Source organism: Pan troglodytes, chromosome 6, assembly GCF_028858775.2.
Source record: "Pan troglodytes isolate AG18354 chromosome 6, NHGRI_mPanTro3-v2.0_pri, whole genome shotgun sequence".
NCBI classification, from domain to species: Eukaryota; Metazoa; Chordata; class Mammalia; order Primates; family Hominidae; genus Pan; species Pan troglodytes.
In genome coordinates, this window is record NC_072404.2 from 68,356,305 (window position 1) to 68,375,592 (window position 19,288).

Sequence of the window (19,288 nt, forward strand, 5' to 3'; positions counted from 1 at the left end):
TTCAATGTGGCAGCCGCTGACCACGTAGGGCACCTGGAATGTGGCTGGTCTTACGTGAGATGTGCTGGAAGCTTAAAATATAGAGTGAGTTTCTAAGATTTCCTACCAAAGGCCCCCTTCAGTGGCTCACGCCTGCAATCCCAGCACTTTGGGAGGCCAAGGCCGGAGCTTCCCTTGAAGCAGGAGTTGGACACCAGCCTGGGCAAGACGGTGACACGTCTCTACAAACATAAAAATATTAGCCGGGCATGGTGGTGCCCACCTGTAGTCCCAGCTACTCGAGAGGCTGGAGAGGGAGGATCACTTGAACCCAGGAGTCCCAGGTTGCAGTGAACTATGCTCACCTCACTGTGCTACAGCCTGGGCGACAGAGAGAGACTCTGTCTCTATTTTTAAAATGAAAAATAATAATAATAATAATTTTATGTAGATCACAAATCAAAATAATATTTTGGATCTATTGAGTAAAATCAATTATTGCAGTCAATTTCACCTTTTTGGTTTTTTTTTAATTTAGATGGATTCTCGCTTTGTTGCCCAGGCTGGAGTGCAATGGTGGGATGTTGGCTCACTGCAACCTCCACCTCCCGGGTTCAAGCGATTCTCCTGCCTCAGCCTCCCGAGTAGCTGGGATTACAGGCGCCTGCCACCACGCTGGGCTACTTTTTGTATTTTTAGTGGAGACCGGGTTTTGCCATGTTGGTCAGGCTAGTCTCGAACTCCTGACCTCAGGTGATCCACCTGCCTCAGCCTCCCAAATGCTAGGATTACAGGCGTGAGCCACCATGTCCAGCCTGTTTCCTTTTCCTTTAAGCAGCTACTAGAAAAATTTAAATGACACGCATGGCTCACATTTTTTTTTCTTTCTATTGGAAATGGCTGCCTTAAAGGACTGCCTCTCTTGTGAAAGCTCAGGCTGCCGCCTCAAAAATCCAAAGGTCAGAAAGAACTCAGGAAGTGCAGGAGGCCAACAGTGGAACACTGGAAAGGCACAACCAAGTTCTGCTTAAATGCAGATGTTCCCCTGGAGGGGCCACGTGCCAGCACCGCAAGGAAGCCCTGAAGCAAAGGGCTGAGCCAGCCAAACACACGTCCTTCGGGCCGCCTGTCCCAGGCAGGAACACAGCTTCTGTCAATCAGGGCCCTGCAGGGCGGGGTCAGGATCCCTAGCCAATCAGAGGCGCTTGTGTGGAACTGTCCAATCAGGTGCCAGCCTCGGAGGAAGGGGCGGCCTTCCACCACCTGGCTGCGTGTTTGTTTCCGGACCCGCGGAGCTCGGTGTTGTGTGTCCGTTGCGTGTTCGGTGTCCATTCCTCTGTCCGGTTTTCTCCGCGAGGCTCCAAGTGACTCCGCCATTGCCTCCATGGCCCTGGGACCTGCAGGTACTGGAAGGTCCATTGGGAAGATGTCGGGACACCACAGAAGACAAGAACCGGTGAGTGTGCGGAAAGACTGTCCTGAGGGGTAGACCTGTGGTTGGAACCAGCTCTGGGGGGACCCGGGCCTTCTCGCGGTCCGCTGCAGGGACCAGGATTTGAGTCGCCGCCGGCGCAGCTCGGCTCTCAGTCTCCTTCGGCGCAGAGTGGGGCTGGGCGGCAGCCGGGAGCCTGGGCATCCCATCTCTACCCGTGCCTGCTCGGTGACTTCGGCTTGGCTCTAGCCCTCCTGGGGCAGCTCCACGCCCGCAACCATGCATTTCCTCAGGTTGTGCGGTGACCTCCTGGGGATCTTCAGTGGAGAATCCCGCCTCGGGGTGCCGCGTTCCTGGGTGGGAGGAGCTGTGGTCCGTGGGGTCCTCAGTCCCTCCTTTTTCCTGTGGAAAAAATAAACTGGGACGGGCGCGGTGGCTCACGCCTGTAAACTCAGCATTTTGGGAGGCCGAGGCGGGCGGATCACCTGAGGTCGGGCGTTCGAGACCAGCCTGACCAACAAGGAGAAACCCCGTCTCTACTAAAAATACAAAATTAGCCGGGGGTGGTGGCGCGCGTCTGTAATCCCAGCTGCTCCGGAGGCTGAGGCAGGAGAATCGCTTGAACCTGGGAGGCGGAGGTTGCAGTGAGCCGAGATCACGCCATTGCACTCCAGCCTGGGCAACCAGAGCGAAACTCAGTCTCAAAAAAAAAAAAAAAAAAAAAAAAAAAGATTGTGAATTCTACTTTTGTTGAGTGTAATGCTTTCTATGTGTCTATTAGGTGTAATTGTTTTATAGTGCTTTCAAGTCCTTTGTTCCCTTGTTTATATTTGGTTTTGCTTTGTTATTCTTTACTGAAAGTAGAGTATTGAAGTATCCTGCTATTATTATATTACTGTCTATTTCTTAAATTCTGTCAGTGTTTGCTTTATATATGAGGGAACCCTGATTTTTATTTGTTTACCTATGTACGTCTGTATGTTTCATAGGTTCCCAGTGAATGAAACCTTTTATTATTATTTAATGTTCTTTGTCTCTTCTGACAGTTTTGACGTAAGGTATATTTTACTACAAATAGTAATTTTTTACTTAAAAGGTATTTTGCCTAATATAATTGTGATCTCTCCTGCTCTCGTTTGGTTCATATTTGCATGTCATATCTTTTCCATCCTGCAACTGTGGACAGTTATGGCTAATCCTAGTAGATTGTCTTCCCTTCTTTTAACATCTTGGATGAATTTGGGTCACACTAATTGTTATGTGAAGATGGATGTTGAATTGTGTAGAATTTGACGGCAGTATCGACCTGAGGAGAAGAAGATGGAAAGGAGTCTAGCAACTTAAGAATCTCACAGCATTCTCTGTGAGGTGACCTTTTTTCCTGTTGGTGGCTCAGTTTCCTTAGGCCATAAAGAAGATACTGAGGTCTGTGACAGCCTGTGACAGTATCAAGTTGTATCTGAACTTATTGAACTGTTTCCCCCCTTCCTTATTCGTTATTCATAGTTTGCTTTTCATGTGCATAAGTTGACTCATTTGTTTCCTGTTAGCATTTGAAACACCATATGGCCACCATAAGTCCTGACGAAATGACTTCTAATGAGGAGGGGGAAGGTCCATGTCCCACCTTCCTATGAAATTTTGGCCTATTCACAAATCTACCCCCACATAAGGAAGTAATTATGTTCTGTAAAGAAGAGGTTGCTAAAAACCTTTAGCACGGTGTTTTGTGACTTAGAAGTTTTAAGTAGTCGTTCTTATATCTAAGCATTTATTAATTTTGGTAAGAACATTACTATATATTTCTGATGTCACTTTTATTGTTAAGAGGTTCCAGGCATCTGGCAGCCTGCCACTTCAGGATTTGAGTGAATCAGACCATCTAAATATAATATAAATTAGAGACTTGTACTTGTATTTCCTGACTAAAAACATACTAACCTCTGTTTCACTATTGAAGAGTACTTTATAATGAATACAAAAAAGTGTATATTAAATATCCAGTAGAGCATGCTAAAGTGAAAAAAAATAGTAATTTTTTACTTGCAAGGTATTTTGCCTAATATAATTGTGACCTCTCCTGCTCTTGTTTCATTCATATTTGCATGTAATGTCTTCCATCCTGCCAGTTTGTCTATTTTTGGTATTGGATCTAACGTGTTTGTCTTAGAGACAGGATATAGTTTCCTTGAGTTTTTATTTTTTAATCTCTATATAATATATGTCCTTTGATAGGAAAGTTTAGTCCATGAATATTTAAATAATTTCCTGAAAGGGAAGGCCTTACTGTTGCCATTTTCTTACTTCTTTTATTTAATTTTTGTACCCAGTTTGTCCCTCTTCTGTCTTTGCATCTTGTTCATCTTTGTAGTGACATGCTTTGACTCCTTTCTTATTTTATATCTGAGTATTTTATTCATGGTTGCCATGGGGGTTATCTTAAACCTTTTTTTCTTTTTTTTTTTGAGACCGAGTTTTGCTCTTGTTGCCCAGGCTGGAGGGCAATGGTGTGATCTTGGCTCACCGCACCCTCTGCCTCCCAGGTTCAGGCGATTCTCCTGCCTCAGCCTCCCCAGTAGGTGGGGTTACAGGCATGCACAACCATGCCCGGCTAATTTTGTATTTTTAGTAGAGATGGCTTTCTTCATGTTGGTCAGGCTGGTCTCGAACTCCCAACCTCAGGCCATCTGCCCACCTCGGCCTCCCAAAGTGCTGGGATTACAGGCATGAGTCACCGCGCCTGGCTATATTAAACTTCTTAATGTTATAGCAGTGCTTCTTAAGCTGATAACATCTTAACTTCAGTTGTGTACAAATAGTTCTTCTCATTATTTTCTACCCTCAACTTTGTAATTATTGTCACTAATTTCAACTTTCTATTTTATATTTACATTAACAGATGTTTATTTCTATTTTTATGCTTTTGACGTACAACTTTTAGAGCATAATTAAAAGTGTTTTCTGCAGTATTATTATCCTACAAAATTTTATTTTTGTGTATGTGCCTATCTTTCCTGAGAGTCACCTATTTTTATCTGATTTTGTGTTGTTTTGTAGCATCATTTCATTTTCAATGGAAGAGACTCCCTTTAGCATTTCTTGTAGGGCAAGTCTATTAGTGATATACTTTTTAATCTCTGTTAGCCTTAGAAAATCTGTATTTTTCCCTCATTTGGAGGACGGTATTGCTGGTTATAGTATTCTTGCTTGGAAGTTTTTCTTCTTTCAGCTCTTTGATTATATTATCCAACTCTTTTCTAACCTGTGAGGATTCTGTTCAGAAATCTACGGGTAATCTTACTGAAGCACTCTTACAGATAATTTATCACCTTTCTCTTGCTTCTTTCAAGATTCTCTCTTTGTGGCTTTTGAAACTTTGGTTTATGATGTTTCTCATAGTGGGTTTCTTTGTGTTTAATTCTAGTTGGAGTTTGTTGAGTTCTTTAAGTTTTAAGGTCTTTTTCCTTCCTTAAGTTTGATAATTTCTCAATCATTTTTGTATTCTGGAGCTCTACAATTTGTTTGCCTTATAGTTTCTATCTTTGTTGATCATTTCATTTTCCTGATTTTATTTTGTTGTCTATGTTGTGATTTACTCATCAAGTGCCATTAAGATGGTTACTTTAAATTTTTTCAGGCAATTTATACATTTTTTTTTTTTGAGACAGGGTCTCACTGCTGTCACCCAGGCTGGAGTTCAGTGGCATGATCACGGCTCACTGTAGCCTCAACTTCCCAGTCTCAGCTGTTTCTCCTACCACAGCCTCCTGAGTAGCTGAGACTACAGGCATGCCCCACCATGCCTAGCCAATTTTTTGTATTTTTAGTAGAGACAGGATTTTGCTATTTTGCCCAGGCTGGTCTCAAATTCCCAGGATTCAAGGGATGTGCCTGACTTGACCTCCCAAAGTGTTGGGCTTACAGGCATGAACCACCCACAGCACCCAGCCATATCTTGGTTTCTTTGGGTTTGATTTCTGGATGTTTGTTTTCTTTTATTGATTGGGTCATGCTACCCTGATGCTTTGTATACATTTTAATCTTTGGTTGAGATGTAGGCATGTCCAAAAAAAAAAACCCAACACTTTTTGCAGTGTTATTAGTGTCCAGTCTTGTAAATTGACACCAGTTTTCTTTTTTTAAATTTTTATAGTTACATAGTAGGTGTATATATATATATATTTATGGAATATATGACATTTTGATATGGGCATAGTTTGTGTAATAATCACATCAGGGTAAATGTGGTATCTATGACCACAAAGATTTATCCTTTGTGTTACAAACAATCCACTTACACTCTTTATTTTTAAATGTACAACTAAATAATTATTGATTATACTCACCCTGTTACACTATCAAATATTAGATCCTATTTTTTCTATTTTTTGTATCCATTACCTATCCTCACTCCCCTGACACACACTCACAGTACCCTTCCCAGTCTCTAGTAACTATCATTTTACTCTCTATGTTCATAAGTTCAATTGTTTTAATTTTTAGCTCCCACAAATAAGTGAGAACATATGATGTTTGTCTTTCTGTACCTGCCTTATTTCACTGAACATGATGACCTCCAGTTCCATCTATGCTGCTGGAAATTACAGGATCTCATTCTTTCTCATAACTAAATAGTACCCCATTGTGTATGCTTGCCACATCCTGTTTATCCGTTTGTTTCTTGATGGACACATGGGTTGCTTCCAAATCTTTGCTATTATGAATAGTGCTGTAATAAACATGAGAGTGCAGATATCTCTTTGATATAATAATTTCCTTTTTTGGGGGGTGGTATATATCTAGCAGTGGGATTGCTGGATCATATGGTAGCTCTATTTTTAGTTCTTTGAAGAAGCTGCAAACTGTTCTTCATAGTGGTTTTACTAATTTACATTCCCACTAACAGTGTACAGGGGTTCCCTCTTCTTCACTTGCATGTCAGCATTTGTTATTGCCTGTCTTTTGGATAAAAGCTATTTTAACTGGGGTGAGATGATATCTCATTGTAGTTTTGATTTGCATTTCTCTTATGATCAATGATATTGATTGAGCACCTTTTTATATACGTGTTTGCTATTTCTACGTCTTCTTTGGAGAAATAGCCATTCAGATCTTTGGCCCGTTTTTTAATTGGATTGTTAGATTTCCCTATAGAGTTGTTTGAGCTCCTTATATATTCTGGTTATTAATCCCTTATCAGATGGATAGTTTGCAAAGACTTTTCCCATTCTGTGGATTGTCTTTTCACTTTTTTGCTGTGCAGAAGCTTTTTAACTTGATGTGATCTCATTTGTCCATTTTTACTTTGGTTGCCCCTGCTTATTGGGTATTGATTGCTCAAGAAATCTTTGCCCAGTGCGGTGTCCTAGAGAGTTTCTGCAAGTTTTTCATGCAGTAGGTTTATAGTTTGAAGACTTAGATTTAAGTCTTTAACCCATTTTTATTTGATTGTTGAATATGGCAAGAAACAGGGATCTAGTTTGATTCTTCTGCATGTGGATGTCCAGTTTTCTTAGCACCACTTATTGAAGAGGCTGTCCTTTCTCCAGTATATATTGTTGACACCTTTGTTGAAAATGAGTTTACTGTAAGTGCATGGATTTGTTTCTGGGTTCTCTATTCTGCTTCACTCGTCTATATGCCTGTTTTTATGCCAGTACCATGCTGTTTTGGTTACCATAGCTCTGTAGTATAATTTGAGGTCAGGTAATGTGATTCCTCCAGTTATTTTGCTTAGGAAATCTTTAGCTATTCTGAGTTTTTTGTGGTTCCATATACATTTTAGGATTATATTTTCTGTTTCTTTTCTTTTCTTTTTTGAGATGTAGTTTCACTCTTGTTGCCCAGGCTGGAGTGCAATGGCACGATCTCGGCTCAGTGCAACCTCTGCCTCCCGGGTTCAAGTGATTCTCCCGCCTCAGCCTCCCAAATAGCTGGGATTACAGGCATGAGCCACCACACTCGGCTAATTTTGTATTTTTAGTAGAGACTGGGTTTCTCCATGTTGGTCAGGCAGGTCTCGAGCTCCCAACCTCAGGTGATCTGCCCACCTCAGCCTCCCAAAGTGCTGAGATTACAGGCATTAGCCACCATGCCCAGCCTATATTTTCTATTTCTATGAAGAATATCATTGGTATTTTGATAGGGACTGCATTGAATCCATAGTTTTGGGTGTAATATATACATTTTAATGATACTGATTCTTCCAGTATGTAAACATGAAATCTCCATTTTTTGTGTGTGCCCTCTTCAATTGCTTGTATCAATGTTTTTTCTTCTTCTTTTGTTTTTTTTTGTTTTGTTTTGTTTTGTTTTTGAGACGGAGTCTCTATCGTCAGGCTGGAGTGCAGTGGCATAATCTCGGTTCACTGCAATCTCCGCCTCCCAGGTTCAAGGCGGATTCTCCTGCCTCAGCCTGCCGAGTAGCTGGGATTATAGGCACATGCCACCACACCCAGCTAATTTTTTTGTATTTTTAGTAGAGACGGGGTTTCACCATGTTGACTAGGATGGTCTTGATCTCCTGACCTTGTGATCTGCACACCTCAGCCTCCCAAGGTGCTGGGATTACAGGCATGAGCCACCACGCCCAGTCTGCTTGTATCAGTGTTTTATATTTTCATTGTAGAGGTCTTTCACTTGGTTAATTTCTGGGTATTTTATTTTATTTGAAACTGTTGTAACTGGGATTACTTTCTTGATTTTTTCAGATTGTGTGCTGTTGGCATATAGAAATGCTACAGATATTTGTAGGTTGATTTTGTATCCTGCAATTTTACTGAATTTGTTTGTCAGTCCTAATAGATTTTTGGTGGAGTCGTTAGGATTTTTCCAAATATAAGATTATATCATCAGCAAACAAGGATAATTTGACTTCTTTTCCAATTTGGATGCCCTTTATTTCTTTCTCTTATCTGATTGCTCTAGCTAAAACTTCCAGTACTATGCTGAATAACAGTAGTGAAAGTGGGCATCCTTGTCGTGTTCCAGATCTTAGAGGAAAGGCTTTCAGTGTTTCCTCATTCAGTATGATACTAGCTGTGGGTTTGTCACATACAGCTCTTATTGTGCTGAGGTATATTCTTTCTATCTCCAGTTTTTTGAGGATTTGTATCATGAAGTAATGTTAAATTCCATCGAATGTTTTTTTCAGCATCAATTTAAATGATCATATGGTTCTTGTCCTTCATTCAGCTGATAATGATTACACATTGATTTGCATGTATTGAACCATCCTTGAGTCCCAGGGATAAGTCCCACTTGGTCACGATGAGTGATCTTTTAAATCTAATTTTGCATTTGGTTTGCTAGTATTTTGTGGAGGAGTTTAGCATCAATGTTCATCAGGGATATTGGCCTGTAATTGTCTTTTTTTTGTTGTGCTTTTGTCTACTTTTGGTATCAGGGTAAGATGGGCCTTGTAGAACGAGTTCGGAAGTATTCCCTCCTCCTCTGTTTTTCAGAATAGTTTGAGAAGGATTGGTACAAATTCTTCTTTAAATGGCTGGCAAAATTCAGCAGTGAAGCTGTGGGGTCCCAGACTTTCCTTTGCTGGGAGACTTTTTATTACAGCTTCCATCTCATCGTTTGTTATTGGTCTATTCAGGTTTTGGATTTCTTCATGGTTCAATCTTGGTAGGTTATATGTATCTAGGAATTTGTTCATTTCTTCTAGATTTCCCAGCTTTATTGGACTATAGTTGCTCATAGTAACCTCTAATGATTCTTTGAATTTCTGTGGTATCAGTTATAATGCGTCCTTTTTCATCTTTCATTTTATTCATTTGGATTTTCTCTTTTTCTTATTTACCCTGGCTAAACATTTTTCAATTTTCTTTATATTATCCAGAAACCAACTTTTGTTTTATTGACTTTTTGTATTTTCTTTATTTCAATTTCATTTATTGCTGCTCTGACTGTTGTTATTTCTTTTCTTCTACTAACTCTGTGTCTGGTGTGCTCTTGCTTTTCAGTTTTTTTTTTTTTTTAGACGGAGTCTTGCTCTGTCACCCAGGCATTGGCGCAATCTTGGCTCCACCTCAAGCAATTCTCCTGCCTCAACCTCCCGAACAGCTGGGATTAGAGGCACACACCACTACACCCAGCTAATTTTTGCATTTTTTGTAGAGACAGGGTTTCACCATGTTGCCCAGGCTGGTCTTGAACTCCTGACCTCAGGTGATCCACCCACCTCAGCTTCCCAAAGTGCTGGGATTACAGGCATGAGCCACCATGCCCAGCCACTTTTTAGTTCTTTAAGGTACAGCATTATGTTATTTATTTGAAGTTTTTCTACTTTTTTGACGTAGAAGCTCATGGGTATAAACTTGCCTGTTAGTACTGCTCTCACTGTATCTCATTTGTTTGATATGTTGTGTTTCCATTATCATTTGTTTCAAGAAAGTTTAAAATTTCCTTCTTAATTTCTTCATTGACCCACTGTTGAAGTTAGTTTCTTTTTTTTTTTTTTTTTAAAGACAGAGTCTCGCTCTGTTCCCCAGGCTGGAGTGCAGTGGCACAATCTCAGCTCACTGCAACATCTGCCTCCTGGGTTCAAGCGATTCTCCTTTTGCAGCCTCCCGAGTAGCTTGGGACTACACGCCCAGCCAATTTTTGTTTGCTGACAGAGGAAGTTTCACCATGTTGGCTAGGCTGGTCTTGAACTCCTGACCTCAAGTGATTTGCCTCCCAAAGTGCTGGGATTACACGTGTGAGCACCTGCACCCAGCCAATTCTGTCTTGAAATCTATTTTGTCTGATACAAGTATAGCTACTTCAGCCCATTTTTGGTTTCCATTTGCACAGAATGCCTTTTTCCATCCCTTAATTCTCAAACTGTGTGTGTCTTTACAGGTGAAGTGTGTTATTTGTAGGCAACAATTGGGCCTTTTTTTTCTTTTTCAGTTCAGTTACTCTATGTCTTTTGATTGGAGAGTTTAGTCCATTTATAGTTAAAGTTATTGATAAGTAAGGACTTGTTCCTGCATTTTGTTTGTTTTCTGGTTTGCGGTCTTTCTTCCTTAATTCCCTCCTTCCTGTCTTCCTTTTAGTGAAGGTGATTTCTCCAGTGGTATGTTTTAATTTCTTGCTTTTTATTTTTTGCATATCTATTGTATGTTTTCACATATAAGGTTACCATGAGGCTTGCAAACAATATCTTATAACCCATTATTTTAAACTGTTGACAACACTGATTGCATAAACAAGCAAAAAGAAAAGTAATGAAGTCTCTACATTTTAACTTTATTCTTCTGCTTCTTAACTTCTTGTTTCTATTATATCTGATTATACTATGTCTTGAAAAGTTATCGTTATTATTTTTGGTCAGTTCATCCTATCATCTTTTGTCTTTTCTTTCTTCTCTTTCTCGATGGAGTCGCTCTGTCATCGGGCAGGAGTGCGATGGAACAATCTCAGCTCACTGCAGCCTCTGCCTCCCAGGTTTAAGCAATTCTCCTGCCTCAGCCTCCCGAGTAGCTGGGACTACAGGCACACACCACCACACTCAGCTAATTTTTGTATTTTTAGTAGAGACGGAGTTTCACCATGTTGGCTAGGATGGTCTCCATCCTTGTGATCCGTCCACCTCGGCCTCCCAAAGTGCTGGGATTACAGGTGTGAGTCACCGCGCCCAGTCCCCTTCAGCACTTTGAATATGCTGTGCCGCTCTCGTGGCCTGTAGGGTTTCCACTGAAAAGTCTGCTGCCAGACATATTAGAGCTCCATTGTATGTTGTTTATTTTCTCTTGCTGCTTTTAGGATCTTTTCTTTATCTTTGACCTTTGCGTGTGTGATTATTAAATGCCTTGAGGTTGGATACTGATATATTTTTCTAGGTTTGGGGCATTATCTGGTATTGTCCCTTTGAATACACTTTTTTTTTTTTTTTTTTGGGAAACAGAGTCTCACTCTTTCACCGAGGCCCGGACTGCAGTGGCGCTATCTCAGCTCACTGCAAGCTCCACCTCCCAGGTTCACGCCATTCTCCTGCCTCAGCCTCCCGAGTAGCTGGGACTACAGGTGCCCGCTACCACGCCCAGCTAATTTTTTGTATTTTTATTAGAGGTGGGGTTTCACCGTGTTAGCCAGGATAGTTTCGATCTCCTGACCTCGTGATCCGCCCGCCTCAGCCTCCCAAAGTGTTGGGATTACAGGCGTGAGCCACCGCGCCCAGCCTGAATAAACTTTCTACCCCATCCTTGTCTCTGCCTCTTCTTTAAGGTTAATAACTCTTAGATTTGCCCTTTTGAGGCTGCTTTCTAGATCTTGTAGGTATGCTTAATTTCCTTTTTTGTTTTCTTGTCTTCTCTGACTGTATTTTCAAATGGCCTGTCTTCAAGCTTACTAATTCTTCCTTCTGCTTAATCAATTCTCCTATTAAGAGACTGAGGTATTCTTCTGTATGTCAATTGCATTTTTCAAATCCAGATTTTCTCCCTGATTCTTACTATTTCAATTTCTTTCTGAAATTTATCTGATAGAATTCTGAATTCTTTGTGTGTGTGTTATCTTGAATTTCTTTGAGTTTCCTCAAAACAGCTATTTTGAATTATCTGAAAGGTCACATAGCTCTGTTTATCTGGGATTGATCTCTCATGCTTTATTTAGTTCATTTGGTGAAGTCATGTTTTTGTGGACAGTCTTGTGGATGTTCATTTGTGTCTGGACATTGAAAAGAATGGGTATTTATTGTAGTCTTCTCAGTTTATGCTTGCTTATACCCATCTTCCTTAGGAAGATTTTCCAAGTATTTGAAAGGACTGGGGTGTTGTGATCTGCTTTTGGTCACTGCAGGTATATCTGCATGGTTGGGCACTCCAAGCCTAGTAACACTGTATTTTTGGCAGACTCATAGAGGCATGGTAGTCTTGAATAAGATCTGGAAGGATGCTCTGGATCATCAAGCACAGACTCTTGTTGTCTTCCATTATTTTTCCAAACAAATGGAGTCTCTCTCTCTCTCTGTGCTGAGCTTCCTGGAGCTATTGGATGGGTAACACAAGGACCCCTAGGACCCCTACCACTGGGACTATGCTGGGTCAGACCTAAAGCCAGCACAGCACTGGGTCTCACCCAAGAACTGCTGTAACCACTACCTGGCTACTGCCTATGTTTATTCAAGTCCCTAGGGTCATACAGTCCACAGGTGGTGAAGCCAGCCAAGCTTGTGTCCTTCACTTCAGAGGAGCAAGTTCCCCTAGGTCCCGATTTAGTCCAGAGATGCCTTCTGGGAACCAAGGCCTAGAGTTGGAAACATTAGAAATCTACTTGGTGCTGTATTCTACTGTGGCTGAGCTGGCATCCAAACCACAAGACAATGTCCTTCCTACTCTTCCCTCCCCTTTCCACAGGCAGAAGAGTCTCTCGTGTTCAGCACTCACGGGCCCACGGGAATACTATCAGGCTACCACCAATGTTCATGTAAAGCCCAAGGGCTCCTCAGTCAGCTTGTGGTGAATGCTGCTGGGCCCGGAACTCACCCTTCAGAGTGTGGGCTCCTCTTTACCTAGGGCAGGTCCAGAAATGCCACTGACGAGACCCCAAGAGCCTGCTAGGTGCTTTACCCCACTGTGGTTGAACGGGTACCTAAGCTGCGAGACCAAGTCCTTTTAACCCTTCCTCTGCCTTTCTGAAGCAGGAATCTCTGCTAGTAGCCACCCTAGCTGGGAGTGTCACACTTGAGCCAGCTCATCTCAGCATCTCTCCCAAGACCCATGGCATGTACTAATGGTTACTGCTACTAATTTTTTTTTTTTTGAGACGGAGTCTCGCTCTTTCGCCCAGGCTGGAGTGCAGTGGTGCTATCTCGGCTCACTGCAAGCTCCGCCTCCTGGATTCACGCCATTCTCCTGCCTCAGCCTCCCAAGTAGCTGGGACTACAGGCGCCCGCCACCGCGCCTGGCTAATTTTTTGTATTTTTAGTAGAGACGGTGTTTCACCGTGTGAGCCAGGATGGTCTCGATCTCCTGACCTCGTGATCCGCCCGCCTTGGCCTCCCAAAGTGCTGGGATTACAGGCGTGAGCCACTGCGCTCGGCCTACTGCTACTAATTATTCAGGGCCCAAGAGGTCTTTAGTCACCAGGTGGTGAATCCTGCCAGGACTGGGTCTTTCCATTCAAGGGAGTGGGATTTCTTCTGGCCCTGGTTGTGTCTAGAAATGTCATACAGGATCCAGGACCTGGAATGGGGACCTCACGACTCTGCCCAGTGCCCTATCCTACCGTGGCTGAGCTTGTATCCATGTTGCAAGACAAAGTTCTCTTTTTCTCTCTATTCTCAAGTGGAAGGAAGTAGTCTCTTTCAGAGTGGTAGGCTGCACTGTCTGGGGTTAGGGGAGGGGTAGCACAAGTACTCCCTTAGCTGGGGTCTCAATAGGTCACATGATCCCATATTTACTGGCTCTGAGCCCAGCACAGTGCCAGGACTTGCCTAGTAGTTGCAGTCCTTATGGCCTAGACTTACTGTCAGGTTTATTTATTACTGATTTCTAATTTGATTGCTCTGTGGTCAGGGACCATACTTTGTATGACTTAAATCCTTTTGACTTAATTCTTTCATGAAGATTTACTGTATGGCCTAGAATATGATCTGTTTTGCTAAGTGTTCCATGGGTCCTTGAGAAGCATAGTGCTCTTCAAGTCTACTCTAGTCTTACTGATTTTCTGCCTCCTTGTTCTGTCATGTATTGAGTAAGCGATATTGAAATCTCAGACTATACCTGTGAATTTGTCAATTTCTTCTATCAGTTTTTGCCTCATGTATTTTGAAGCTGTTATGTTACTAGGTACATAAACATTTAGGATTATGTGCTCTTGATTAATTGAACCATTTATCATTATGAAATAATTTTGTTGATAGCTAGTAATATTTTTTGCTCTGAAATCTACTTTGGTATTAATATAACCATTTCTGCTAGGCTTTATTTGTTAACTGTTAGCATGGTATATATTTTTCCATCCTTTTAACTAATTTGCATCTTTACATTTAAAGTATTTTTTTTTTTTTGAGATGGAGTCTCACTCTGTCACCCAGGCTTGAGTGCAGTGGCGGGATCTTGGCTCATTGGAAGCTCTGCCTCCTGGGTTCACGCCATTCTCCTGCCTCAGCCTCCTGAGTAGCTGGGACTACAGGCACCTGCCACCTAATTTTTTGTATTTTCAGTAGAGACAGAGTTTCACCGTGTTAGTCAGGATGATTTCAATCTCCTGACCTCGTGATCCGTCTGCCTCAGCCTCCCAAAGTGCTGGGATTACAGGCGTGAGCCACTGTACCTGGCCTACATTTAAAGTATTTCTTATAGGTAGCAGGGAGTAGGACCTTGCTTTTTTATACAGTTTGACAATCTGCCTTTTAATTTAGGTTATTAGGCTGGTTTCATTTATAATGTGATTACTGATATAGTTAAGTTTATCTGTTATCATACAGTTTGATTTCCATTAGTCCCAGCTGTTCTTTGTTTTCTTTTCTTCTTTTTCTGCTTTCTTTTCAGTTAGCCATGTTTTTTTTTTTTTTTTTTTTGAGATGCAGTCTCACTCTGCCACCCAGGCTGCAGTGCAACGGCATGATCTCTGTTCACTGCAACCTCGGCCTCCTGGGTTCAAGCGATTCTCCTGCCTCAGCCTCCCAAGTAGCTGGAATTACAGACGCCTGTCACCACACCTGGCTAATTTTTTGTACTTTTAGTAGAGATGGGTTTTCACCACATTGGCCAGGCTGGTCTCGAACGCCTGACCTCAGGTGATCTGCCCCCACTTGGCCTCCCGAAGTGCTGGGATTACAGGCGTGAGCCACCGCACCTGGCCAGTCATGTAATTTTATGATTGTTTTATCTCTCTCTTTTGGCTTATTAGCTATAAGTCTGTTTTTGCTATCTTTGTGATTTCATTACAATTTGTACTATATGATTTTATCTTATCACAGTCCACCTTCAGGCAGTATTATACCATATCGTATATGGCATAAGAAAATTAGAATAGTATAATTTCATTTCCTCTTTCCCAGCCAGATCCTTCCTGGATTTGTGGGATTATAGTTTTCATTAAGTTTAGAAAATTTCTGGCCATCTGCTCTCTATATTTTGTCTGTCTCTCTCCCTTTCTCTTTGGGGACCTGTATATTACTGCTTAAAGTTTTCTCGTAGTTCTCTGATGTCTCAAATTTATGAATCTTCTCTTTTGTGATGTCTAGTCTGTATTCATTTCCATCCAGTATAGTTTTCATTTCTGACATTTTAATTTGAATCTCTACACATACAGTTTGCTTTCAGAAAATATCTCCCATGTCTCTGCTTGAGATTTATTTTGGGACACAGTTGAGTTACTTATACACAGCTTGATATTTGTGGTCTTGCTTTATGGTTTGGTCTAATTTTCCACTTCTGAGGCAAGGTGTTTCTAATAACTCTGTTCATTGCCCTGTGAAGCCCGAGTTTTTCCAGTATTGCTCATAGGAATGGACACTCTTCCTTACACATTGTGAGCAACAGGCGCTATTTTTCACTGTTTCTAATTTTTTAAAGATTTTTTTCCCCTGGTCTCAGGTAGTTTCCTAGCACACATGTACTGTTCATCACTCTGCTATTGGTTTTTTGTGCTTCATCATTCCAACTCAGAGAATCTGGTGGACTCTACCTCAGTTTTTTTTTCTCCCTGTGTCATGGCATGGAAACTTTGTCAAGTCAGGGAGCTGGGTTGTTTGTAAGGCTTACTTCATTTGTTTTCTCTTACAGGGATCATTATCTTTGTTACCTGAAGTCACTTTCTTTTTTTCTGGAGAGTCTTGCTCTGTTGCCCAGGCTGGAGTGCAGCGGCACGATCTCGGCTCACTACAACCTTCACCTCCTGGGTTCAAGTGATCCTTCTGCCTCAGCCTCCCGAGCAACTGGGACTATGGGTTTGCACCACTACACCCAGCTAATTTTTGTATTTTTAGTAGATATGGGGTTTCACCATGTTGGCCAGGGTAGTCTCGAACTCCTGACCTCAGGTGATCCGCCTGCCTCGGCCTTCCAAAGTGTACCTGAACTCCATTTTCTTGAAAATCATTGTATAATATATTTTGTCTTTTTTGTTTTTGATTGTTTCAGACAAGAAGGTAAATCAGTACCTGTTTCTCCATCATGGCCAGAAGCAGATTGCAGGAGAGCTTCAGCACTTACCACAGACTGGCTAGAATGCTCTTCTACCCCCTTTACTTAACTGCTTCCTTCTCATCCTTTATTTCTCAGTGTAGCCGTCTTTTCATCAAGGAAATCTTCCCTGAGCCCAGTATACATCAGATTGTATGTACCATAGAACTGTTTTCTTCCAGTATCTATCTGAATTTGTAATTTTCACTTTTATTGTCTTTGTTCTTCACTACACTGAAAGCTGAGCAAGAGCAGAGGTATTGTCTGTTGTATCTGCAAAGCTCAGCAGACCACATGTTAGGAACTTAGTCCATATTTGTTAGGTGTATGGATGGGTGACTTAAAATGCACAGTCCTTTATATGCAAAAAGTACTCATATTTTATTTCCACCTTGTTTTCTCCCTCATGTAGATTCTGTTAGCCTATCGAAAATGCAAGATGCAGTTCTTTCATGGGAACACTTATTAGAACTTAAGAATAATCATTGTGAACAACTTACAGTAAATATTAAACAAATGGAAAATATGGTTGGTGTACTACAAAAGGAGCTATGTGAAGCAAAAGAAACACAATTACAGTTAGAGCATGAAAAAGGTCAATGGGAACAAGAACGCTACAGTTTGAGGTATGACATTTGAGTTTTAAATAAATATTTTAACTGTCTATACTAAAGATATGTAAGAATTTTTGCAATTGCTGACTCTCTGGGGCTTAATGGGGAGAAAATGTCTTGCACTTGTGGAATATGAAATTCTTGGAAATAAGGTAACAAATTTTTCACTGTGAATTCTTCTAATAATTGTATATTTTAAATCGTGATTTTAATGGCTGTATGGAAGTCTACCATATGGGAACCTCAATATTTAACAAATTGAATTTGGGGTTTGAAATTATTTTGTGTTAGAATTAATGCTGTGAGGAACATCTTTTATTCTTACTATTTTTAGACACAGGGTTTTGCTCTGTCGCTGAGGCTGGAGTGCAGTAGTGTGATCATAGCTCACTGCAACTTTGAACTTTTGTGCTCAAGGGATCCTGCCTCAACCTCCTAAGTAGCTGGCACTACAGGCACATGCCCCCATGCCCTACTAACTTTTTAAGTTTTTCATTGAGGCAAGGTCTCACTGTCTTGTCCAGGATGATCTCTAAGTCATGGCTTCAAATAATCCTCCTGCTTCGGCCTCCCAAAACATTGGGATTACAGGCGTGAGCCATGATATACAGCCCAGAACGTCTTTTATCTAAGTCACTTTCTACATTTCTAATTATTTACTTTGAATCAAGTCTTCAATACAGAATATTTTGGTTAAAATATAAGAACTTTTTTATAAAAGGCCTTGGATTAATATTTCTAAATTGTCCTCAAGAATGTTTGTATTATTTTACAGTTCAACCAACAGAGCATAAAATGGCCACTTGTCTCAACCCAGAATACTTTTTAAAAACGTTATACAGTTTTATTCTTCTTTTTACTCTCTCTTTAATTTTTTTTATTTCAATACCTTTAGGAGTACAAGTGGTTTTTGGTTACATGGATGAATTGTGTAGTGGTGAAGTCTGGGATTTTAGTGTACCCATCACCCAAATAGTACATTGTAGCCCAATAGGTAGTTTTTGTCTCTCAATGCCCTTATGCTTTTCTCCCTTCTGAGCCTCCAATGTCATTATACCACTCTGTCAGCTTTCACATACGCGTAGCATAGCTCCCACTTGTAAGTGAGAACATGTGGTATTTGTTGTTCCGTTCCTGAGTTACTTCACTTAGAATAATGGCCTCCAGCTCCATCAAGTTGCTGCAAAAGACATTCTTTCATTCTTTTTTGTGGCTGAGTAATATTCTGTGATATATATATGTATATATATTCCACTCATCAGCTAATGCACACAGGTTGATTCCACATCTTTGCATATTGTGAATTGTCCTGCAATAAACATATGCATGCAGGTGTTTTTTTGACATAATGGTTTCTTTTCCTTTGAGTAGATACCCAGAAGTGGGAATGCTGAATTGAATAGTAGGATCTACTTTTAGTTCTTTGAGAAATCTCCATACTGTTTTCCATAGAGGTTGTACTAATTTGCATTCTCACCACCACTGTATAAGTGTTCTCTTTTCACCACATCCACACCAACATCTATTGCTTCTGATTTTTAATAATGGCCATTCTAGCTGCAGTGAGGTGATATATCATTGTTGTTTTATTTTGCATTTCCCTGATGATTAGTGATATTGACCATATTTTTATATGTTTGTTGACCATTTGTACATCTTCTTTTGAGAAATGTCTATTCATGTCATTTGCCCACTTTTTAATGGAATTATTTGTATTTTCCTGCTTATTTGTTTGAGTTTCTTGTAGATTCTAGATATTAGTCCTTTATCTAATTCGTGATTTGCAAATATTTCCCCCCATTCTATAGGTTGTTAGTTTACTCAGATGATTATTTCTTTTGCTGTGCAGAAACTTTTCAGTTTAATTATTAATTAATTAGTTAAATTATTTGTCACATTTGCTTTTAGATTCTTCATCGTAAATCTTTTGCTTAGGCCAATGTTTTCAGGTATCAGATTTAGGCCTTTAGTCCATCTTGAATTAATTTTTATTTTATATATGGTGAGAGGGATCTAGTTTCATTCTTCTACATGTGGCTATCCTATTTTCCCAGCACCATTTATTGAATAAGGTGTCCTTTCTCCAGTTCATGTTTTTGTATACTTTGTCAAAGAATATTTGGTTGTAAATGGTT

At 40.8% G+C, this 19,288-nt stretch overlaps 1 protein-coding gene across 5 annotated transcripts in view; it reads left to right on the forward strand.

Moving 5' to 3' along the window:
* Positions 1-1,221: 1,221 nt before the first annotated feature.
* LOC129144580 (coiled-coil domain-containing protein 144A-like) overlaps positions 1,222-19,288 on the forward strand; it is a 47,084-nt gene continuing 29,017 nt past the window's right edge. The window contains exons 1-2 of one of the 5 annotated variants that reach the window (XR_008549019.2): positions 1,222-1,435; positions 16,952-17,165. Coding sequence is in view for 1 of the 5 variants with exons in the window: in XM_063815405.1 (XP_063671475.1) it covers positions 16,972-17,165 (194 nt within the window). In the remaining 4 variants the exon portion in view is untranslated. The remainder of the gene's footprint in view (positions 1,436-16,951; positions 17,166-19,288) is intronic. The other 4 variants (XR_010158877.1, XR_008549020.2, XR_008549016.2 and 1 more) reach the window with 4 other exon arrangements.